We start from the raw sequence: 25,805 nt of genomic DNA, 5'->3' as shown, positions 1-25,805 counted from the left end.
TGTTGCAGGTCCAAAGTCAAGTTATCTTGGGTCACCTTAGCCCCCTTCATGGCTGCCTATCACCCACCTGTGGTGTGTCTCAGTTATTGTGACTACTAGGTGAGTTTGTCTGGAATATACGAACAGACTCCGAACTCCCACCAACCCGAAACAATGCTAAGAATGTCATCAGATAGCCTAGAGCAGAGAGTTCCCACTGACTGCAACCCGCCCCTGGAGTTTCCTCCAATGCATTTGAACAGAGTCTTGGTTGATTGTATATTCTTGTGCTCTGTAACTGTAAGATATTCCTGGAATTGTCATCACATTGGAACATGGAACGTGGAGCAACCTAAATCTCTGTTCCCAGACCATTATCACTCATATTTGGCTCCAGAAAATTGATGTCTTATTTCCTTAGAGATGAAAATGTTTGAGTTGATGGAAGCTGGGGATCTTCATGCCTTCACAACGGTTTTACATGATCGTCACAAGGATGTTAGAGCAGACAGAGACCAGCAATCAAGGGCAATTGAGGGTACTAAAGGCAGAACAAGGACCTTTTTTCTCTGAACCTGTAACATTCTATCTTCTCCATCATCCCAGAAATTCTAATGAGCCCTGTAAGTAGTTTTGGCTGCTTTTCAGGAACTTTAATTTACACCTTTTGAAATGAATTTTACAACATTTTTCTGTTCTTTTTGTTCATGAAAATCTCCAACCAGTTATAGCCTCTTTTCTGCCTGAGGCCTTCTTTTAATATGCCTCATTAAGCAACAAATTCCCTCATTTGTTCTTTATTTAATTCATTCTTAATTTTTTTTTCTAATTCTCTCTAGGCTACTGTCAATGGACATAAAATTCTGCATTAACAAAGATGTTTATTTTCTATCATTTTCAAGTTTTTTGTATATTTTAAATCAGTTACAAAATCATAGAACTGTAATGTCAACTGAAGTTCTTAGAAGTGTCAAAAGGGTAACAATGGAATGGAGCAACCTGTCCTTTTACTGAGGTTTTATGCTACACAGGCATATTGGACACGTGGCTGATTGTGGGGTTCCTCTGGCCTCAGTGTGTTTTGCACACACAGTGGATGGAGACCAATCTTGCCAAGGAGGAGGAGAGGCACCAGGTGGAGAATCAGCTCTCTACCAGCAAAGGTAACACAGCCCATCCATTACATAGGATTCTCCTTCAGTGGACCACCTCTGGGGCACAGGAGATAATTTTTCTGTGGAACAAAGTCTTAGAATGTTCAGGAAAGGGCTGATGGACAAGCTCATCTGTGAGAGTGCTTGCCCAACATCCAAAATTCTGAGCCTGGTCTCCTCACCACTCGAACTGGGAATGGTGACACACGTCTGCAATCCTAGCTGTTGGGACGTAAAGGCAGGAGGACCAGAAGCTGAAGGTCATCCTCAATAACATCCTATGTTTGAGGGTAGCCTGGGTTATGTGAGGTCTTATGGTCTTATCTCAAAATAAAAAGGGAAATGTCCAGGAAAGGATGTTTAAAAAAATCATAAAGATCCTAAATACATAGATCCCCAAATTTCTCCTTTTGTCAGCTCATTTCTCAGGGGACAATGTGACAAAAAGTCTCACCACTTTGGTTCCCACCTCAAGAAGGACTCCAGCCTACGTGAGCAGCTGAATGCTCTGGGTCACTTCATCCCTGGATGCCTATCATCTAGGTGTTTAGTGAACATTTTGAAGGAAAGTGTATGTGCAGGGGCAGGGTAAGAACATTAAAGAATTATTACTGTGATCTAAATTCATGTCGATGTCATGTCACCCAAACCCCAAAGGAGCGGAAGCATGCTGACTTATGTAATTCTTGCTTTATATAAAGTTATTGGACTATAAAATTAGATTTATTCTTGTATATTATATCATACTTGATGATTTTTGATAATTTTAAAATAACATGCCATCTGTGTTCAGATTTAATTTTTTTTTTTTAGAAACTCAACAAGCCTCAGTTTTACTTTAGGCATGAAGAAAGATTTTCTAATGTTAGAAAACTAATTAATAAAAGAGAAAAACTAAGGGCTGAGGAAATGGCTTAGCAGTTAAGACGCTTGCCTACAATGCCTAAGGACCCAGGTTTGATTCTCCAAGACTCACGAAAGCCAGGTGAACAAGGTGTATGCATCTGGAGGTTGCAGTGGCTGGAGGCCCTGGAGCGCCCATTCTGTGTTTTTCTCTGCCTCTTCCTCTCTGTCTCTTTCAAGTAAATAAATAAAAAGAGAAAAATTATATTACCACTGAATGTAGAAAATATTTTATAGGGTTAATTTCATTATATTAAAAACTCTGTTAGTCATGGATATGGGCTAAATGGAATTTCAAGATAGACCTCAAGATTCCTCATGCTTTTGAAATATTAAGACAGAAGTTAAAACAGAATATTTCTTTCTTTTTTTCTCTTTCATTCTTTCTTTCTTTCTTCCTTTTGGTTTTTCGAGGTAGGGTCTCACTGTAGCCCAGGCTGACTTGGAATTCACTATGTAGTCTTAGGGTGGCCTCGATTTCATGGTGATCCTTCTATCTCTGCCTCCCGAGTGCTTGAATTAAAGGCGCGCGCCACCACGCCCAGCCAAAAAGCTGAGAATCTTTCTAAAGGCAGAGTTCTTCCCTCTGGAACTAGGACCTTTTGACCAGCAGAGCTTAGCCTCATGAGAGTGGGAAGTAAGGGGTTTGCTGTGGGGTGTCTGGCGGTGGTGGGGAGTGGTGCCACTTCTACTTTCATGTCAACAAGCTAGAGGAGAGAAGTGATCATTAACTCCGTTGTCAACCTGATTGGATTTGGAATCACTTGGAAGAAAACTCTCCAGGCTCGTCTGTGAGGGAGTGTCTGCGTCAGGTTAAAGGAGCAGTCACCTCCGTGCGGCCGCACCGTGCGAGGCCGGGGTCCTGCACGGAGCTGGAGGAGACAGCAGGCTGAGCCCGGGCTGCCGTCCTCTCTCCTTCCTGACCACAGACGCAAGGGCCGGCTGCCTCCTCCTCCTGCCGCCCAGCCTCCCTCCACGACGGGCTGTGTCCTTGAGCCATGACCAAGCAAACCCTTCCCTCCTTAGGTTGCTTTGGGAGACATTAACACAGCAATGAGAAAAGGCTGACACAACAGGTTGGGGCAGGTAGAAGTAAGTACAAGGTGGCTCCTAGGATTCCTGGACCCTGGTCCAGATTTACTCTCTCCCAGTTACTTAGGCAGACACTAAGATAGGTGGACCTTGAAGGCGTTTCCTCAGTGTCACTGTGGTCTCCAGCATGATGATCTTAAATAAGGAAATCATGCAGGTGACCCTTTCAATCTCGGTGTAGAGCTCAGACATGGAGCAGTTAGAGAGAGATGCATAGATGAAAGAGAGTCTCCATGAGAGAGGGTCCCATTGCTGGCTGTAGAGATGGAGGGCGCCATGTTGATTATTTTAGCCTGTTCAAATGTCCTGCATATAGATTCTTATAGCAAAGACTCCTTGGTTTGGAGTTGCTTTAACGTAGCATGTTTTTGTTGAGATTAATCCAGGTTGACACTGAGTGTATATGGATTGCCTCTTTTATTCTGAGTGATATGCTGGACATTATATTATCTTCCTTGTTCTAAAAATACTGTTTCTGTTTTGAGGCATGGTCTCACTCTATCCCAGGCTGACCTTGAAATCATTCTATAGCCCTAGACCTGCCTTGAAGTCATGGTTATCCTCTTACCTCAGCCTTCCAATGCTGGGACGAGATCATATGCCAGCAAGCCCTGTTCACTCTGCTTTTTAAAGTTACTTCTGCACAAGTCATTTTGGGTGAACAAATATTCATATTTTTCTTGTGAAAACTATATTCTTAAACACAGATTTCACTTTCCTCCACCGAATCCCATTAGCACATTTAGTCAAAGCCACTTACTGTTAGGTGCATATCTATTTCTAGGCTTGAAACTTTCTCCCACTGGTGAATTTGCTGCATTTTGCACCAACACTGTCTTTACAGATTGATGCTATTTCAATCTGCAATTGTATTTTCTAAATGTGATTTCTTTTCTTTGCAACATAAGAATGTGAGTCTCCACCAGAGTCATCGTATGTCTTTTGAACACAGAGAAGTTTTTCTAAAGAAAGAAAGCTTTCTATGCTATTATTAAGGGAACTCACTTCCAATAGAAACCCAAGGTATTTGTGAAGGGTGACTTTAACTTAGATATGAGCTAAAATATTTGGCAAAGTGGCTCAATTTTCTGGGTCATCCCAATTGGAATGATAGTTTGCAGGAATATGGAATTATGTAGGTCATTCATCTTGTAATTTCTCAAAGGTCAATAGTACAATAAAATTTTTATTTATGCAGTGGGTTACAAATGCCTATCTTTATTAGTATCTGAGACTTTCTTATCTACTTTCCAGTCTCAGAGTTCTGTTCCTTTCGCTATGGACTCGCTGTGCTTCTGCACTTCGTTAATGTGGGGATCCTGGCACAGGGAGTATGTGTAAGCCTCACCCTGGTAACCATGGTGAACAGAACAGATACAAGTGGTGTGCCCAACGCATCTGCTGTGAAAAATCTGGATGCCATAAAGGTAGATAAAAAATATGACCTGTGTCAGAATTTTAAACTTCTAGCTTGTCAATTAATTTGTCTATCAAGGATGAATATTGCCGACAAGATAATTCGGATTCAACAAAGAAACTCAAGTCTTGATCAAGCAGTATCCACCCAAAGATCATTCTGATAATTAAAGTATGAACATATTTGTGAAGAGCTTGTGTGACTGTTAAAATAATAAAACCTAAATGTTAAGGATTCATTAGAATGAGGACAGAGAGAGAGAGAGAGGGAAAGAAAGAGAGAGAGAGAGAGACTTTAAAACAGAGGTGAAAGGAACAGACAAGGAACAAGTGTTAACTGACATTCTGAGACAGGTACTAGAATTACTGATGGTGCCATCAACCATGAGGACTTCATGTTACAAAGATTGAGAATCCCTCATTTGGAATCTTAAATCAAAATCGTGTGTGTGTGTGTGTGTGTGTGTGTGTGTGTATGTGTTTTGAGGTAGGGTTTCACTCTGGTCCAGGCTGACCTGGAATTCACTATGTAGTCTCAGGGTGGCCTTAAACTCATGGTGATCCTCCTACCTCTGCCTCCCGAGTGCTGGGATTAAAGGCGTGCTCCACCACACTCGGCTCCAAAATTGGAAATTTTTTTAAGAAGTGGCATGATACCATAAGGTATTCCATATCTGACCTCATGCTGCAGGTCATGGTCAAAACACAGGCATTCTCCATATTCTATATATCCTATATATCTGAATGAGGTATAAATAAGCACAAGTGGATTTTAGACTTAGACTTAGGTCTTATCCTAAAATATCATTATGAATATGTGACTATTCCAGGATTTAAAAGGAAATCATGAATCTTTTTAATTTTTATTTATTTATTTATTTTTTTTGCATTGTTCAGTGCTGTTTATTATAGAGTCCATGGGCAAGGAAAAAAAAAAAAACTTCTATCACAAAGGGTAGCATGAGTTCTACGATGATAGAATGTGGGCTGCAAAGAACAGGCAGGGATTTGGAAGCAGGACAGAGAACACCTTAGGACAGGATCTACTCAGGCATCAACCTGGTCATAAATAGGCCAGTATGGACTGACTTCAGCCTTCCCCACAGGCAGTGCTCCATCTCTATTCTTTGGAGCCCCCAAACTGGGGAGTGAGAAACAGACCTGTCCTCAAAGGCGAGGAGGCCACTGAGAAGAAGGGAAGGAGGTATAGCCAGGTGGAGGGTGCAGAATGAGGACAGGGCTCCAGGGCACTGCCTGGCTCCTAGGATCATCACACCTGGGGCTACGTCTTGGCTGTCCTGGCAGCACCGGAGATCAGAAATAGAGGGCTGGCTCGCTGCGGACGTCCGAGAGACCATTCTGACTGGCAGGGGTGAGCATGACCTCCTTCAGTAGGGGCTCTGCCTCGTCTGCTCCTGCCACTTGCTGAAGGCCATGGAATGCTTTGGAGTGTAGCTGGACAGGCCTGAGCTGCCATCTGAAATCATGAATCTTTTAAGTACCAAGCACTTTAGATAAAAGTTACTTAATCTATGTTTGAAATCTATATCACATGTTGTATGTATATACATGTATGTGTATATATATGTGTGTATGTATGTATGCGTGTATATATATAATTAAAATCAGAAACCTATGTGTGTGTGTGTGTGTTCTGAGGTAGGGTTTCACTCTGGTCCACGCTGACCTGGAATTCAATATGTAGTCTCAGGGTGGCCATGAACTCATGGTGATCCTCCTACATCTATTCTATATACATTCTATTCTATATGCATGTATATATACCTCTATCTATCTATCTATCTATCTATCTATCTATCTATCTATCTATCTATCTATCTATCTATCTAGATAGATAGACACTGTGAGAGAATAAAGGAGATACTGTGGGGAAAACATGTTACAGTGAGAGGAAGTAAGCAGGAAGATCCTACGTTCGGAATCCCTACCATTCACAGTAAGTCTCCACTGTGCAGAACAGCTATCCATGTCTCCCCTTTCCTTCCAGAACCCTGTGTATAACTGGAGTCCTGATATCCAGGGGATCATCCTTAGTTCCTCCTTATATGGTGCACTCATAGCCCATGTTCCTGCTGGCTACATGTCTGGAAGATTCTCTGTGAAGATGTTGATTGGCTCTGCTGTGTTCCTCAGCTCTGTGTTCTCCCTGGTCACCCCAGGAGCAGCTCGCCTTGGACCAGCTTTGTTTATCGTGTGCCGAGTGCTCCAGGGAATAGTCCAGGTATTAAGATAATGGGACAAAATACACAGGGTATGAATTCAAGTTAAACATTCAAGATAAAATGTCCTCATCTTCTCATTTCAGGCTGTAGTATTAACAGCCCAGCATGCAATATGGGTGAAATGGGCCCCTCTGTTGGAACGAGGCAGACTTACTTCTGTGAGCCAATCAGGTAAGGACTTAGAGATGTTTACATTCTATTTTTATCCTTTTAATTCATGTTCTTTCTGCAGGCCACACACACAAAAATTTTGTTTTGAATTGATAAAGAGTTTGGAAAAACTCCCTTCTAGCATCGTTTCTTTAAAAATTAAGTTGAAGCCAGGAGTGGTGGCACAAGCCTTTAATCCCAGCACTCGGGAGGCAGAGGCAGGGAGGATCACCAAGAGTTTGAGGCCACCCTGAGACTACATAGTGAATTCCAGGTCAGCCTGAGCTAGAGTGAGACCCTACCTCAAAAAAAAAAAACCAAAAAAAAAAAACAAAAAAACAAGCAAACAAACAAAATAATAATAATAAATTTGAGTTTGGGGACCATGGCTCAGTGCGAAAAGTACTTGTATAGATGTGAGGTCCTGGATTCAGATCCCCAGAAGGCTGGTAAATGATGGGTGGCATAGAGATCTGAAATCCCCGAAACCTTGGAGGAGAGACAAGGAATCCCCAGGCAAGTGGGGTGTCTAGACTACCAATTCAGCAAGTGAAGCATCCAAGTGAGAAGTCATGTCTCACTAAACATGGTAAAGAAAGACTGAGGAAGACATTTGACATCAACCTCTGGCCTCCAACATGCACACACATACATCCACATACAAACCTAATGTGCATAAGCACACGCATGCACTCCACATGTGCACTCATGTGAGGAAGTGGATTAGAATGAAAATGAGGCAGCCTTGCCTCAAACAACAGGAGAGAGACAAGCAAACACGTTCTCCTTCTTCCTCATCACGGAAGCTCTCCCATGGGAGATTGCTCCTGACCAACCTGAGGCCACACCACCTCCCTTGTACGATGTCTTTGTTAACTAACAGCTGCGTCCTCTTGACTAGGGATTGTACTGGGGCCATTCATGGTCATGCTTGTGAGCGGATTCATCTGTGATCTTCTGGGCTGGCCCATGGTGTTTTATATTTTGGGTGAGTATAGTTTTTAAATAAGAGCTCAGTCAGTTATGAATCAGAGTTCATGGTGGAAAACCTAATATGCTATAATTTATATGATTTCCACATCAAAAATCATACATTTCAATGAGGGACAGATAAGTAAAGATTCCTGACTTTCTATGGACATAGCCATGCTCAGAATTACATTTGTTCTTGTATATATGCTACCTAACACAGATAGCGTAGTTCTGTATATCTTCCATGAAGGTCTTTGGGGGAAAAGGCAGAAAGACAGGAGAGATTAAGGGGTCTTGAAAAGAGAAAGGAATCCTCACCCCAGAATCTGGTTGAAGCCTCTTTCCAGCAGAGAATCAAGAATTCCTGAAGTCAACAACATTTCTTGTCAATGTAGAAATAATATTCATTTTGTATTTAGATACTTCATGTGAAAATAACAGTAAACACTGCTTAAGGCCTGTATACACACACACACACACACACACACACACACACACATATATATATATACATACATACATACATACATACATACATACATATATATATATATATATATATATATATATATATATATGTATGTATGTATGCATGTATGACCTTGGGTAGAACCTCATTTTCCTGGTCATTTTCTGAGACCTCTAACAAGACTATTCACTGTGTTGGCAGCGAACACATCCTAGCTTCCTGCTTCCCTGGGATGTCGAATTTTGCATGATCAATTGAACCCTGTCAGATGCCCCTCAGGTTCTGCTCAGTCATGCCAATTAGATTGCTTAGCAACCTTTGAAGATAATAGCTTCTCTTGCAGGAATTTTCTGAATGAGACTCAGAGACATTCGGACAGAAGAGAGAAAGATTTATTCATGCTCCTGGATGGATGCCCAGATCCTTCTGTAATAGCGTCAGTCCCAAGCTTAGGCAAGGGGGCCTTCTCTTTTTTCTTAAGAGAATGCAAGCTTACAGAAGCACACAGGGCATGAGCAGGCAGCCACCTAGGTTAACTTTGTTGTAGTTCCTGTTTGAGTCAGCTCAACACTATCAGTAGCTCGCAGCATGGCCAGGGAACTTATCTTCACTCACTGCTTGTTCCTTGTGGGCAAGAAGCTTGTCTCTCTGACCGTTGGTCTCCCCCATGAGGATGTGTGGGCAAGTGGGATTTTATCTCTCTGCTGGTCTTTCCCTGTGGGAGGCTCAAGGATGACCAGAGAAGTATTTCTGTTCTCTGTGGGTAACTTCTGGTCAGTTGGGGGTGCTCTGTAACCCAGTACAAATATTTTTATTTCATATTGCTTTTTTCTGCTAGACTTACAATCCCACCATATTCCTAGACATGACTATTGTAGAAAGGGACTCTCCTTAGAGCAATCCACACCCATGCTTTCAGGTGTGTCTCTCTTTCTTCCTCTCTCCTTTTTTTTTAAACCTTTGTTAACTTTCCAGATTTCTGAAAGATCATGTGATGAATATTCTGTCATGCTCAGTGCTCCGAGCATGATCTATAGTGCTACCTACCCATTGTCAAACACACTCATTTCTTGCAGTGTAAAATGAGCTCTACACAAACTTGATTAAATAAAAAACATGAAGAGAGTGTTTGCAGGAGTTTCAGTTACAATGGTGGCATAGGAACCATACCCAAGCAGCCTAGGGGAAAAAAAGCAACAAACAAACAAACAAACAAACAAAACCCCAGCAAAAAACAATGTTCCACTACAAAGTGAAGGTGTATAAGAAGTTATCAACCACAGCAGAGAAGTCGGAGGGATCCAGAGCATCTCGGCACTGCAGAAGCAGGCAGAAGCGGCTCCTGTAGCGGCAGCACACGGTGCTCGTGGCCATGGCAATCAGGCTCGTACTGAGCCGCAGGAAAAGCCAGGCGCGGGGATTTTCCACTCACACTAGCCTACTTGCAAACTCAAGAAACGTGAAGGGAGGGTAGCAGGGACCAGCGGAGTGGCTCATTAGGAAGAGGATTGCGAGGAGCAGCGGGAGAACTTCAGCCACCGTCCATTGCCTCCCCTCCCCCACTGCCAGCACAAGCACCAGCAAAGAACCAGAGACCTGGGGAAGGGAGTTCACCTACACAGCACCCAGCACAGGCCACCAGAGCAGTGACCAACTGACCCAGGCAACCTACCTGAGCCCACAGCACAGCAAAGAGGGACCCAAGTGGGCATGCAGCATAACTGAGACCGAAACCATCCCAAAAGGTAACTGGGATTACCTCAGGTCAATACCCACTAAAAAAGTCTGGTACATAGGATTGCATTGGAAGTGCTAACTGCACCTTCCATGTCAGGGTAAATTATGTGTTAAATCTGGTGGATGGTAGACTTGCCATTCTTAAATTAGGTATGTTTTCGGCTTGTTATTTCTTGCTTCCTGATTTATAGTGCCTTTGTCTCCTCTTCTGTTGTTTGTTGGGGCAGGGTCTTACTTGGTCACAAGCTGACCTTGGAACCTTGGAACAGGCTAGAAATCTCAGCATCCTAGTTGACAGGATTAAGGGTGTGGGGCAACATACGCCCTTAGGGACTTTGAATTTGTTAGAGGATCTCTTTGTTATAATACCTACTCTTGCAAAAATACTCTGTGCTGGTTTTCATTGAATATGTATATTATTCAGTTAAATTTTAGAATTTACCTATATTTTGTTCCACCAAGCCTAGTAGAATACTCTCATAGCAGGCAAATCCAACACTTAGGGCCACTTTTGTGGTTACTCTGAGAGTCTTTTAAGAGTCACACCTAGCACCTTAAGCTCTTACCCTGAAGATATATAACATCATATTGATTGATACATCTAATAATACTGCAGATAATTAAAGTGCAAGCATTAAATTAATTCAAGATGCAAATATCTCTACATTATAAATCAAGAAACACAAAAAATGAAGGCAATATAAATCTACCAAAAAATATAAATCCATCAGAAAAGACCTCCAGTGAACCAGATTTAGAGGAAATACCTGAGAAAAAGTTCAAAAGAATGATTACAAATTTGCTCAAAGAAATCAAAGGAATCAAAGAAGACACAGGAACCAATTTAATGAAATAAGGAGGTCAATACAAGACATGAATAAGCAAATAGAAATAATAAAGAAAAACCTGTCAGAATGACTAGCAATGAAGAACACAGTCAATGAAACAAACAACTGCAGAAAATCCACCAGTAGAATGGATGAAATAGAGGACAGAATATTTAAACTAGACCAGGTAGCAGATCTAATACAATGACACAAAGAGAAACAAACTAATAGTAAGGTATGAATGAGAATTTCAAGATATTTGTGACACTATGAAAAGATCAAAACATAGTAAGAATTCATGGTATAGTAGAAGGAGAAGAATTTCACACCAAAGTCATAGTAGGCTTTTTCAACAAAATCATAGAAGAAAATTTCCCCCAAATTGGGAAAGAGGTGCCAATGCAGATACAGGAAGCCTTTAGAACCCCAGCCAGACAAAACCCAGAAAGAACCTCTCCTCGCCATATTATAACCAAACTTCCAAACACACACACCAAAGAAAAAATATTGAAACCAGTTAGAGAGAAAAATCAAGTTACCTAGAAAAGCAAGCCCATCAGGATTACAGCAGATTATTCAACACAAACTTTTAAAGCCAGAAGGGCTTGGAGTGATATATCCCAAGTTCTGAAAGATAACAACTGTCAGCCAAGGTTACTTTATCCTGCAAAGCTATCCATTCAAATAGACGGAGAAATAAAGACATTCCACGACAAAAGCAGGCTAAAGGGATATTTGAAGACAAAAACAGCTCTACAGAAAATACTTGAAAGGATCCACCATGCTGAAGAGAAAGAAAAGCACACATATAAGGAACCTGGAAAAGACAAACCACACTCAAATACTAGTTAATACAAGAGATCTAAGCTAACACTGGAAGACCTACAAAACAAGAAAAATGGCAAAAAATAACTGCACACCTTTCAATAATAACTCCTAATATCAATGGCCTCAATGCCCCAACCAAAAGACACAGGTTTGCAGACTGGGTTAAAAAGCAGAATCCTTCAATTTGTTGCCTCCAAGAAACTCACCTTTCTACAAAGGATAGACTACTATGTTAGGGTGAAAGTTTGGAAAACAGTGTTTTAAGAAAATGGGCCTAGAAAACAAGCAGGAGTTGCTATCCTAATATCTGACAAGGTAGACTTCAGTCCAACATTACTTAAGAAAGATAAGGCAGGTCACTTTATATTGATTAAAGGCACACTCCAACAGAAGGACATTACAATCCTAAACATATATGCACCTAACATGGAGGCTTCCCATTTCATCAAAAAACACTTTTAAAACTAAGGTCACAGATACCATCAAACATAGTTGTAGTGGGTGACTTCAATACCACACTTTCATCAATTGATGGGTCATACCAGCAAAAAATAAACAGATGCATCTGGATTAAATGAGGTTGTAGAATAAATGGATCTAATGGAAATCTATGGGACATTTCATCCAAATGCTGCAGTCCAAGTTTCAGGCATAGTAAAGATTAGAACCAAGATCATACTTAAGTGCATGTGGATGTTCTTCTCAATAAGTTCATGCAAATAAATACCTTTTTAAATATGAAGGCAATGCTTTCTGTAAGTACTTGATAATGTGTGGAGATGAACATTATGTCCTGGGTGTATCTATCTTTGGTATTTTCCCTTCCTGGTGTTCTCTCAGCTTCTACTCTGCACAGTTCGATGTCTATCATTAATTTATAAAAATTCTCAGTAATCATTGCCTCAGACTTCTTTTATTCATTTCCCCCTCCTTCTGGCATTTCCCTTACATGTATGTTATAAATCACATGTATGTTATGGCTCTTGTGGTCCTTCCATAGTTCTATTGGCTGTTCTGCACTGTCTTTTTCATTCATTTTTTTGCCTTTGTAACTCAGTTCTGGGAAGTTCTGTTGACATTTCTTCAAGCTCACAACCTCTTTGTTGGTCATTGATGAGCCTGTCTAAGGCCTTCTTCATTTCTATTAACATGTATTGCTATCCAGCACTTCATTTCCATTCTGTGTTAATTTCTAGACTATTCTTTCTCATCTTGGTGTCACAGACATTGCCCTTCCTGCACTTGGACCCTAACCTTCTAGCAATTCCTTTGAGTTTCCTTTGATGATTGCCCCTCTTTTTCATGCAACTTTGATTTTTTCCCAAACTCTGTCCCAGCATTCTCCTACAGGGCTGTATTTTCTCCACTTATCATACATTTCATGCTTATGGTAAGTCAATTACCAGTGTGTTACCAGGCAGGACATCCAATATTTATCACCCTTAGTTTCTCATTTGGAAAAATAAATGGTACCATCATAGGATATTTTTCCAGGGTCAAATAAATTAATCTCTCAACCACTGAAAAGTCAATTTCATGAAGTCAGGAATTTTTGCCTATTCACTACGATTTCCTCAAATATTAAAATAGCATGAAGCACATTAAAAACACTTTGTTGTTTGTTCCATCTGTAAGTCTAAGTGGAAAAGCTTATACAATCTGAAGTATCTGTATGATCAACTTATTAGGATAAAACTTCGAAAACAACCCACATGTAAAAGATCGTTATAGGATTTTTATTATCTCTGGCGTCTAGGCTGTGTATCAGAACATAGGTAAGGCTGCACTCTCAAGCCTGATTATTGGACCTGGGGAGATGGGTTAGTTAGTAACATGCGTGCTTTGCAGTATGAGAACCCAAACTGGATTCCTAGAACCACATAATGCCAGGCATGATGGTACGAATCTGCAATCCCAGCCCCAGGAAGGCAGAGGCAGAAGGCTCTTTAGAGCTCACTGGCCAGCCAGTCGTTCCTAGTTGGTGAGTTCGAGGACAGTGAGAGACCCTGACTCAGAAAAGGTGAGAGACTCATGAGGCACAACACCGCATGTTATCCTGTGGTCACCAAGCACACTCACATACATACATGAATCCTCCACACACACATACATGTGCATGGGTACACATCCCCCCAGCCCCCTCCCCCCAACCCAGTGAGAAAAAGTCCTGGATGATTTTGCAGGCTTGGACATGTTGTGCTCTTCAGGAGAAACACATTCAGAATCTGAAAAGATAAAGGCCCAGGTGCATGGAGGGACTGAGAAGCGTTTGGATGAGGACAGGCAGAAGGGCTCACCACCATCTCATGGCAGTTCATAGTGTAGGACAAAGAACTGTGGTTCTAAAGAGAATATCTTCCATGTGAGACCTGTTAGAGTGTTTCAGAGAAAAAGGAAACATCTCACCTCTCAGACTGATAAATGACTGTTTCAGATAATTATTTATGTCTTTGTTTGTAAGCAAAGAAGGAGAAAGAGAGGGACAGATAGAAGATGGTACACTGGGGCCTCATGCTACTGCGAAGGAACTGCAGATGCATGTGCTCCATTCTGTACATGGCTTGATGTACGTACTGAGGAATGGAACCCATGCCACTAGGCTTTGCAAGCAATCACCATTAACCACGGAACCATCTCTCCAACCCTGAAATGCCCATTTCAGAAGAGACCCACTGTAGTGCGATGGCTGGAACTTTCCACTTGTAATGTGTGTGTCTTTGGCAGGTGTGTTTGGCTGTGTTCTGTCTCTTCTCTGGTTCATCCTGTTCTATGAGGACCCCAAGGACCACCCGTGGATAAGCATCAGGGAGAAGGAATACATCAACTCTTCTCTCGCCCAGCAGGTAGAGCGCCGCTCTGTTTCCCTTCCGTCCTGCTCCAACCAAACAGGTTCCGTGTGTCCACACTGGAGAAGGATTAATGGTGTATTTTACAGGTCAGCGCATGTGGACAACATCTGCCAATCAAGGCTATGCTGAAGTCTCTTCCAGTCTGGGCCATCGCCTTCTCTAACTTTGCTTACGTGTGGTCAACCTCCCTCTTTTCAGCATACATGCCAACATATCTCAGCACCATGCTTCATGTCAATGTGAGAGAGGTGAGTGCCGCCCTTGTCCTCATCTTCAACTGAATGAAGGACTTGATCCGCGTGACAGCAGCCTCAGCCCGTGTCTGCTGCTGCACTGTTTTCCTACTGCTCTGTAGCTGGAGATGCGTGGTTTCTCATTTTTATGCGAACTGTGCCCCTAGTAAAGGTATAAATATGGGCTGGAGTTATGACTCAGCCATTAAGCCACTTGTTTGCTAACCATGCTGGTCCAGGTTTGATTCCTAATATTCATTTAAAGCCAGACTCACAAAGTGGCTTAGCATGCATATTCTGTCTGTCTGTCTCTCTTTCTCTTCTCTATAATTAAAGTCCCAGGATAATAACATCAACAATAAAAATAAGATGGGGATTTGACAAATATTATTGACCATAAAATTGTTTTTTTTTTTAATTTACATTTGTTCATGTGGCCTTAGAGCTTTGATATTGTATGTTCAAGGTTTTTGATAAGAAAGTACAGATTCTATCTATCTATCTATCTATCTATCTATCTATCTATCTATCTATCTATCATAATCATCATCATCAACTATCTTTACTTACTTATGGCACTGGGATTGAACCCAGGGTTTGGTACACACCAGGCAGGAGATGTAACACTGGGCGTACCCTCAGGTCAGCACATGCATTAGAAAGTGAACGCCAGTGAAAAGATTGCTGTGTACAAACAACACTGCTTCTCCATCGTACTCACTCTCAGAATAACGTTTCCTCCTCAGAATGGGCTGCTCTCTGGTCTCCCCTATTTGTTTGCTTACATCTGTGGTATCGTAGCCGGTGAGATGGCAGACTTCTTCCAGTCCAGGAAGATTTGCAGCCTAATTATCATCCGGAAACTCTTCATCACATTAGGTAAGAACAGCTGGACATTCAGACACCTAGGGGAGCCAACACCCCATGTTCAGGACGCACCTAACTGCTGTCTGCGTCACTGCCAGGACTCCTCCTTCCTGTGATCTTCAGCCTGAGCCTGCTGGCCCCGGGCCTCGGCTTCCATGGCACCGTCACCCTCCTGGTTCTTGTCTCTGTATCGCTCCGATTCTGTACAGTTGGAGGACTTCTCAATGCCCTGGACATTGCCCCCAGGTATTTCCTAAAACTTACTTATTTTTCCATTAACAAATACAAGTTGTATACACACACACACACACACACACACACACACACACACACATTGTTGTTTGTTTGTTTAACAATTTGGTGTTTTGAAATATGGATTCACATGCACAGACACACAATCTGAAAAGCTAAGCTCACTGGAGTACGTAATAGAAAGGGATTTTCCAATCTAAGGATAAAAAGGGATTTTTTTGTTAAAAAAAATTTTTTTTCAGTTAACCAGAGGGAATTAATCAGAGTTCCATTGTTTGACATGGTGTCTCCAGTTAATAGGAATGTGTCATATTGTTGAAAACTCTTCATATGATAGATTGAGAGTATCTGTACCACAAAATGATGAACTATGTGAAGTCTGTGCATGTGAATCCATATTTCAAAACACCAAATTGTTAAGCAAACAAACAACAATATATGTGTGTGTGTGTGTGTGTGTGTGTGTGTGTGTGTGTGTATGTAATCATGTGGCATTGGTCTTCCTGTAACTAGTTATTTTACTGAATATGTCATCTAGGTTAATCCATATTGTCAAAAATAACATGATCTCCTTTGCTAAAGTCTAAGCAGTATTGGATTACACGCATATGTATCTCATATTCTTTATCCATTGCTTCATTGGTGAACATTCAGGTTCTCCTTCTGTCATATTTGCTGTGAATAACACTGCATTGAACTTAAGAGTGCAGGTGACTCTTTGATGTACTGACTTAATTTCCTATGGGTAGGTACCTAACCATGTCTTTGCATCTATTTCTATTTTTTCAGGAACATCACTCTTTCCTGTGATGTCTCTACTAACTGACCTTGCATCCATGTCTGTGCGTCTATTTCTGTTTTTTCAGGAACATCACTCTTTCCTGTGATGTCTCTACTAACTGACACCTTACATCCACAGCACTTGTCATTGGGCTCTTTGACCACAGCCATCCCAGCAGGTGTGAGTGATGTCTCACTAAAGTTTCCATTTGCATTCCTTTTTTATGTTATTTCACAGAAGGGTTGGACTTCAGATACATACTGCTGTGTGAGCTTTAAGTGGGTTCTGGGGATCCAACCTCACGTCCTCACATTTGCACAGCAGATCTGAACTTTCTCCCCAAGCTTCATATCTTGACTAGACCCTAGACCTGCTCTTTGATGCCAATAGATCTGGTCTCTCCTCTGTCTGGGGTTCTGTGAGGAGGCATCTTGATTTTCTTGCTCTCTCCCTGCTGACATTGGTGTTCGCATCCTGCGTTGGACAATCCCTGCTGCTTATTAATAACCTTGTCATTTCATTTTCTGAGGATGGGGAGTAAGTCATGAAGTCAGAGGCTCTGGGCCTTGGGGTCTCAACCAGGAGAACAAAGCCCTTTAATTTTTTTTAATTTTTATTTTTTAATTTTTTTATTAGTTTTCTATTCTGCAAGTACAGGCAGTTTGGTACCATTATTAGGCTCATCCATGACCTATCCCCTCCTCATTGGCCCCTCCTTGTTGAGGTATATGGGTTGTGCATTGTGGAGTTAGCCCACAGTTATTGGTACAATAAATGTCTCTGCAAATCATGACCCAACATGTGGCTCTGACATTCTTTCCACCCCCTTTTCCGCAAAATTTCCCTGAGCCATGTTGGGTCTGCTTCAGTGATGAGGTGTTGGGGGCCTCTGGGGCTCTGGTTCTCTGATTTGGTAGGTGTTGATTTTTCTCTGTGCTGGTCTCCTTCCCCCTTGTGCTGGTATCCGGTTCATCAGTAAAACAGCACCCTTGCTTGTTTCGCCAGTTTTCCTTAGTTTCAGCGAGGGCCCTTTTGAGGTGTGATGGGGTGGCTCTCTCCTTAGGATCTGCATCTATCTGAAAAAGAGAAGCAGATTCTCAAACGGAGAGTAAGTTAGCACCCGGACAAATGAGATAGCCCTTACTTTTTTTATAGAGAGTTTAGTAGGTTTAGGCCCTTTTGTAGCCCATGATTGATGGTAGCTTGATATTGGAGAGTGGGCTTATGTTTGGATATGGTTCTGACTTATTTCCCAGCTCCAGCTATGGGTCTCATACCACTGAGGGGATCAGTTAGCCGAATCAAAAGCAGTTGGTTCTCCACCATGGCTGTGTGCCACTATTGCACTTGTGTGGGCATCACTACAGGTTATTTGCTGCTAAGTAGGTTGGACCATGAGTTGCTTGGTCAGATATTAGTCGTTTCCCCCAGTCGCCCATGTAGCACCTTCTGGCACTAGACATGCTACTGTCTGGGGACTGACTCTCTCCTGGCTTCCAGCCATGCCATTCCATTTTACATGTCAGCTGCATACGGTGTCTTCAGCAATAGGGTCTTACCACTGACCTTTGGTGGGTCATCAAGTACTCTGACAGAAATCTGTCATTCTTTTAGAAAGTCTTGTAGGTTTCTCTGACCAAAAGCTCATTGTGGATGATAGCCCCATGCTGGTACTGGGAGTTACAGGTCAGCGCCCCCTAAGAAAATGAGGAAAAAAGGTAACTAATAAATAGGAATTAGAGAGGAGAGAGAGAGGGAGAGGAAGAGGGAGAGAGGGAAGATGTAGAGGATTTAGGTTAGACTTGATCCTACCGTCTCTAGTGTCTTGTGGTTCAGGTGTTTCCTTTAAGGGCCTGGTTAGGGTTCAGCCATTTGGTTTGCCTTTTAGGAAGTAGAATTTTATGGTACCCTTGCTGTTTGGGTCTAGATTAGTGTTTCCCACCCATTTGATGCCCTCCCCTCCCACCCCATCCCTCCTAGTGTCTAGTCCATGAGATGCTTGCTGGGTATGTAACGTATCTTGGGTAGATTTAGGTTAGGTGCTATAGATGAGTAAGACTATGTGGCAATTTTTTTTTCTGTGATTGGGTAAGTTCACTGAAAATGATCTGTTCCAGGTTCAACCATTTTTCTTCAAATTTCTTTGTGTCATTTTTTTCTTACTGCTGTATAGAATTCCATTGTGTAGATATACCACATCTTAGTTATCCATTCTTCTAGTGATGGACATCTGGGTTGATTCCAGTTCTTAGCTATTACAAATTGAGCCGCTACAAACATGGTTGAGCAAATCTCTCTGGCCTGTGGTTTGAAGGTTTTAGGGTAGATGCCTAGTAAGGGAATAACTGGGTCTGTTGGTATCTCTATAGTCAGCTTTTTCAGGAGTCTCCATATTGCTTTCCAAAGTGGTTGTACCATCCTACATTCCCACCAACAGTGGATGAGTGTTCCTGCTTCTCCACATCCTCGCCAGCATTTATTTTCATTTGCTTTTTTGATGTTCGCTATCCTTATTGGGGTAAGGTGGGATCTTATAGTTGTTTTAATTTGCATTTCTCTGATGATTAGGGATGATGAACATTTTCTTAAGTGTATGTTTGCCATTTGTATTTCTTCCTCTGTGCACTGCCTGTTCATCTCTTTGCCCCATTTTGTGAGTGGAGTGTTTTACTTCTTACTGTTTAGATTTTTGAGTTCTTTGTAGATTCTAGAGATTAGGCCTCTATCAGTTGGATAACCCACAAATATTTTCTCCCATTCTGTGGGTAATCTATTGGCTTTGCTTATTGTATGCTTGTCTGCAAAGAAACTCTTCAGCTTCATATGATCCCATTGGTTGAGTGACTGTTTAAGATCGTGAGCTACTGGGGTTTTGTTCAGGAAGTCTTTTTCCATTCCTATATTATGGAAAGTACTTCCTAAATTTTCTTCCAGTAGTATTCGAGTTTCTGGTCTTATATTGAGGTCTTTGATCCATTTGGATTTGAGTGTAGTGCATGGTGAAATGTGTGGATCAAGTTTCAGTTTCCTGCATGTGGTTATCCAGTTTTTCCAGCACCATTTGTTGAAGATGCTGTCTTTTTTCAAGCCTGTATTGTTCAGGCTTTTGTTGAATATCAAGTAGCCATAGTTGCTTGACCCAAAGTCTGGGTCCTCAAGTCTATTCCATTGGTTTATACTCCTGTTTTTATGCCAGTACCATGCTGTTTTTATTACTATGGGTTTGTAATATAGCATTAGATCAGGTATGGTAATGCCACCAGAGGTATTTCTTTTGCTGAGGGTATGTTTACATTTCATATGGAAAGGCATAAGGTCTTGCATATCCAAACATAATTTCTTTTTTTTAAATGGCCAAAAAATCATTCCAACATATGCAAACTTCTGAATTTCTTGATTGTACTTGGAGGTTTCCAAACTCTGCTGGATTTCACTCTAGAGATGCTCCCATTATCTGATCTATGAGAATTTTTTTTTTTACTGTTTATTTAATTCTTTCTGACTCTTTGATCAACAAGAAAGCACTCATATGTACACAGTGTTCTGATATTTTAATGAATGAGGATTATGTAGGGTTAACTCCTGCAATCAGAAATATTCTTAAATCTCATTTGATTAGGTTGGCTTTTCTCAAAGCATTTGTTTCATCTTACATATGTATATTATCCCTCAATTGTGTACAGGTATTATGGATTTCTCAGTGGAGTTACAACATTAATTGGAGTGATAGGAGGCATGTGTTCCTCAACTATCGCTGGGCAGAGCCTTAGTCAGGTGAGTACCATGCAGACACACAAAGGAATTGTTCCATTATTACTTGTGAATTTAAAGAAAGATATCAATATATGTATTATGAAAATATATGTGCATATGAAAAATTACAGAGGAAAGCCCACTAGCAGGTGAGGGTGACTTTGAGTGTCATTTAAAAATAATTTTGATTAACTTAGGGAACTAAGTCTCCACACGATGTACTCTTTTTAATTGCATGTCCATTATTCCTATTGGTAGCCCTTTGATCATTATTCATTGGAAAGGAAGTGTATCTTTATTTATTTATTTTTTTCGCATGCCTGTATTGTGTTTAAAAAAATAAACTAGTGAGTGATAGTGAAAGTAATGAGATAAAACTGTGTTAGAAAACTTCTGGAGCACATAGATGCAAAGACTGCCCTGTGGAGACAGATACTCTTTTTGGCATTTGCCAACTAGAAAGCTACTTAAGATCTTCCTAGCAAGCAGAACTGAAATGCTGGGCCCAAGTTCACCATTACTAAAAAACATGTCTTCTGGGAGATGCAATTCCCTCAGGACCTACATAAAAGGCAGGGCACAGTCCTGCCCATCCGTGACCCCAGTCCTCAGGGGCTAAGACTGGAGAATAACTGGGGCTGAGTGATGGGAAAATGTCAGCTCCAGGTTTAAGGAGAGACGTCCACATGGAGAAGACTGGATCTAGACACTTATCTCTCACCAGGCACAAAGTCAACAAAGTATGACCTGAAACCCTAAAATAATGTGAGGAAAATGTTGGAAGAATACTTCAAGATACAGGCATAGTGAAGGAATTTCTGATATTTTTCCTAGGTAGCCTGGAAAATACAGCAAACAGTCTACAAGTGGGACCTTAGGAAACACTAAGGCTACTATACAGCAGAGGAAACTGGCACCTAAGCCAAAAGCGTACCTGCAGCCTGGCAGAGAATCTTCAACCACTGCCTATCGAATAGAGGATTAACACCTGAAACACACAAAGTACTCAAACACAATAAACATACCAAGCCACCCAGTGAAAAGTGTTCCATAGAGCTTAACAGAAAGTTCGCAAATGAAGAAGCACAAATACACACACACACACACACACACACACACACACACACACGGTGTTCAACATATTTAACCACGAAGGAAATACAAATTAAGTCTTCTTTGAACTCTATCTTGCTCATGTCAGAATTGATATAATCAAAAAATATAAAGCCAAATGACAACAGCAGCTGCCAAGAGGCTGGGGAAAGAAGAGTAGAATCCTTCTCCACTGCTGGAGGGAGTGTAAACTTGGGTAGTCACTGCACAAATCAGGGTGGATTTTTCTCAAAAACCTAACAATAGATCTACCATATGACCCTACATATCTTTTTAAATTTTTTAAAAAGTTTTAAAAAATATTATTTATTTATTTGGGAGAGACAGAGAAATAGGGAGGGAAAGAGAGAGAGAGAGAGAGAGAGAGAGAGAGAATGGGCATGCCAGGGCCTTCAGCCACTGCAAGTGAACTCCAGACACGTGTACCCCCTTATGCATCTGGCTTATGTGGGTCCTGGAGAGTTGAACCAGGATCCTTTGGCTTTGCAGGCAAACACCTTAACCACTCAGCCATCTCTCCAGCTAGACCCCAGATATTTTACTCCTGAGCATATACTCTAAGGATGCTGTACTTGGGAAAAGCCTACTCACCCATGTCCATGGTTTCTCTATTCACAATGGCTGAGAATGGAATGAGCCTATTTGTCCAGCAACTGATGACGTCAGTTACACAACGGAAGTTTATTTAGCAGTAAACAAAAGTGAAATCATAAAATTTACTGTAATTTGAATGTATCTCAAAAGTATTATGTTGTGTGTGGTAACCCAGGCTCAGAAACACAAGTGCCACATGTTCTGTCATGTATGCAGATCCTAGCTTGAAATTTTAGATTCGTATGAAAGATGGATTAAGAAGCCAGGAAGTTAGGAAGTGGCTATGAGGGTGGGAAGGGGAAATTTAGTTGAGAGGATACTAATTATGTAAGAGGAGGTATATATAAAGGGGATAAAAATGTCAGGAGAGAGGTATAGATGGCATGCATAAGTCATATGGAAACCTAATACTTTGTTTTACCCAATTAAAATCTAATTTAAAGGTGATAGATTGGTGATAGATTGAGGATAGACAGATAGGTAGATGGATGGATAGATAGGTGTTAGTTAGATAGATGGATAGATAGATAGATAGATAGATAGATAGATAGATAGGCAGACAGCTTCAGGTTTGCTGAGATGAACTTTCAGACCAGGCACAGTTATAGAGGAAGGGATTTATTGAAGTTCACAGCTCCAGGGGAAGTTCCTTAATGGCAGAAGAAGCTGGCCTGCCTTCACAGGCCCAAGCAGAGAGAGAAGCACAAGCCTAAAAGCCACATAGCACAGCACACATCAGGAACTCCAGCTAGGCACACTGCATATCTTCAGATTGAAATCTCAAACCCACCACCACACCTTAAGATCCGCCCACTGGCATTGCCTCCAGCCAGGTGGCTGCAGATGCAACCTACAAATTAACAAAACACTGAATATATCGGGGGCCATCTATTCAAACTACCACAGATAGGTACAAAGATAGATAGATAGATAGATAGATAGATAGATAGATAGATAGATAGATATATAGATAGATAGATAGATGATAGATAGATATAGATCAACCAAGAATGAGTTTGGGGAGAAGTACCCTAAAGGACCCTTGATACTGTGCCCAGAAGACATACCCTCTTACAGAAAATTCCAGTATTAAGGGTGGCATAGGTCTCATGAATTTGTTGGTCATTGAGGCCCATCAACTCCAAAACAAAACAAGCTATTATTGAAGCTGCCCACTACACGAGCCGGAAAGACTGAGTTGTCCATGTGCCCTCACAAGACACTGAGACTTCAATGAGCTACAGAGCTGGAGTCTGCCTTCCTGCTAGATGTTGTCCACACGCTGGAATGGGCTCTGCAGGCTGCTGAGGAGAATTAGGATCCACAGTCATAACCAAGAGTGGACTCTGCGAGCTACCCAGCCAGCCATACCTGTCTACAGATGCTAATATGATAGATCTTACAGTTTGCTATGTAAAATATCTTGAAAGAAACAGGAGTTTTGAAATGAAATCTCAGAATGCCAAGATGCATCAATTATGACTACCATAAAGATAGGGTGTTTATCTGGTGAAAATAGAAATTTTTACAATATTGATGCCATTGTATGCTGAAAGTAATCATTTATGTAGAACAAAATGATGGCTTTAATGATAATGACATTTTTCTATATTTAAATACCTGTTTTGTCTATATATTGATACTATATTATAAGTGTTATAAGATAAAAATGTTATAAAATAAAAAGATCTAAAAATGTTATAAGATAAAAAATGAGAACAGTGTGTTTTATTTTCTTTGTATTTTAATTCCTCAGGGTCCAGAACTTGCCTGGAAGAGGATGTTCTTCCTGATGGCGGGCATTCATGTGACAAGCCTCATTTTCTACCTTGTATTTGCTAAAGCAGAAATTCAAGACTGGGCTCAGGAAGCACAGTGCACTAAGCTCTGAAGGCAAGAAGTGATTGGATTAAGAAAGGTTCTAAAACTGGGGTACAGGAAGAAGACAGGATGAAGGTTGAATCATTGAGAGGGGGTACAAACAGAGAAGTAAGATAGAAATATAAATGGGAAAGAGGGGGCTGGGGAGATGGCTTGGTGATTAAGGCACTTGCCTGCAAAGCCAAAGGACCCAGGTTCAGTTTCCCAGGACCTACATAAGCCAGATACACAAGGTGATGCAAATGTCTGGAATTAGTTTGCAGTGGCTCAAGACCCTGGCATGCCCATTCTCTCTCCATCTGCTACCCCTACCCTCTAGTAAATAAATAAAGTTCCTTAATTATTTTTAAATAAAGAAACGGGAAAGAGATCACAGTAAATCTAAAACTATTAATCATCATAATGCAGGATTTGGGGGCACAGAGTGTGCCGGTGAACTCCAACTTTTGCGTCCTTACCGTATATTAGCAAAGAATTGGTAAATGAACCTCCAGAACAGTAAATTATGGAACAGTTTATTGAGGCAGAAGTCATGAATTATGAAGCTTACTGCAGTGACATTAAGACTTATGGAAGAGGCCAGCTGAAAGACTCAGACAGAAGAGAGTTCTCCTCCTGGCCTGGCTGGAAAGGGAGAGGGGAGACCCAGAGAAGCTCCAGGAGAGAGTCTGGGGGTGGAGGGGCTCTGGGGAGGCACGACCCACACTGGAAGGCAGCTCATCAGAGCCACAGGACGGCCTTTTCGTGAAAGACCGGAGAGGGGGAAGCAGCAGTGAAGACTGAGAGCAAACAAACCCCACCCCGGGACAGGGGACAGGGGGAGCCTCCGAAGGAAGGAGACGCGTGGAGAAGGCGAGCATCAGGACGCTGAGGAGAGGGAGGGAGGGAGGGATGGCCTTACGCGAGTGCGGGAGAACCACAGGAAGGAGAGGACAGGGCGCAGACCCCAGGGCTGACCTCCCGCACAGGGTCAGACTTCCAAGTTGGGTGAGCCTTGTTGTCAGACTCGTGTGTAAGGGGAGAGCTGACTGGTTCACAGACAGGGTGGGGGGGACCCGCAGAGGCTTCGCTGAGGCAGAAGCAAGAAGGAGGAGCCGTGTGTGGGGGTGGCATCTGGGATGAGCCAGGAGCACATGCCAGTCCTGGTTTTGCCAGGGCTGGCAGGTGACATCTTGTTTCCTCTTTGGGCTCCTGTCCCTGAATAACCGCTTGTGAAAAGCTACCTTACTCCTGTTTGTCCTTCACTCTGGAAATGCCATGCAGCCTAGGGATGCGCTTTGGGGTTCTTGGAGATGTCCATCCGGGATATTGCTCTGGGATACTGGGCCTCTCTAACACCATCAGATGAGAACGAGAAGCTTTGGTTGAGGGAGACAAACCCCAGTGTCCTTTGCTTGCTTGTTTGTGTGTGGGATGCAGCCTAAGTACAGAGCGGGGTGTTCACGGCAGGTCCCTAGACAGTGTCAGAGTAGAGCAGACATTGTCCACATAGACTTTCCAGGGCAGGAAAGAATAAGACGTCACGTAAGGATGAGACAGTCATAGTGATTGTATGCCAGTAGAGGTGTGAAAACGGCTCACATAACCCAATCCTGGACAAGGGAGGTGACTGGAGAAAACCATGCAAGCCTCCATCATTCCTTTGAAACGTTGAAACGCCTCGTGTGCCCTGCGTTAAAGGCTCAGCAGCGACGTTCTTGATGCACTTCTTC

At 41.9% G+C, this 25,805-nt stretch overlaps 1 protein-coding gene across 1 annotated transcript; it reads left to right on the top strand.

The window, feature by feature from the left end:
• The first annotated feature begins 1,075 nt into the window (after positions 1 to 1,075).
• LOC101606436 (sodium-dependent phosphate transport protein 1-like) lies at positions 1,076 to 24,103 on the top strand. The gene is made up of 11 exons (XM_012951546.2): positions 1,076 to 1,142; positions 4,383 to 4,555; positions 6,553 to 6,786; positions 6,871 to 6,958; positions 7,839 to 7,925; positions 14,495 to 14,613; positions 14,706 to 14,867; positions 15,599 to 15,731; positions 15,818 to 15,965; positions 20,436 to 20,526; positions 23,969 to 24,103. The coding sequence occupies exons 1-11, from the start codon at positions 1,076 to 1,078 to the stop codon at positions 24,101 to 24,103; spliced, it is 1,437 nt and encodes a 478-aa protein (XP_012807000.2).
• Positions 24,104 to 25,805: the final 1,702 nt, after the last annotated feature.

This window comes from Jaculus jaculus, chromosome 13 (assembly GCF_020740685.1).
Source record: "Jaculus jaculus isolate mJacJac1 chromosome 13, mJacJac1.mat.Y.cur, whole genome shotgun sequence".
NCBI classification, from domain to species: Eukaryota; Metazoa; Chordata; class Mammalia; order Rodentia; family Dipodidae; genus Jaculus; species Jaculus jaculus.
Note: the sequence above shows the minus strand (reverse complement) of the source record. Positions and strands in the feature narration are given on the sequence as shown.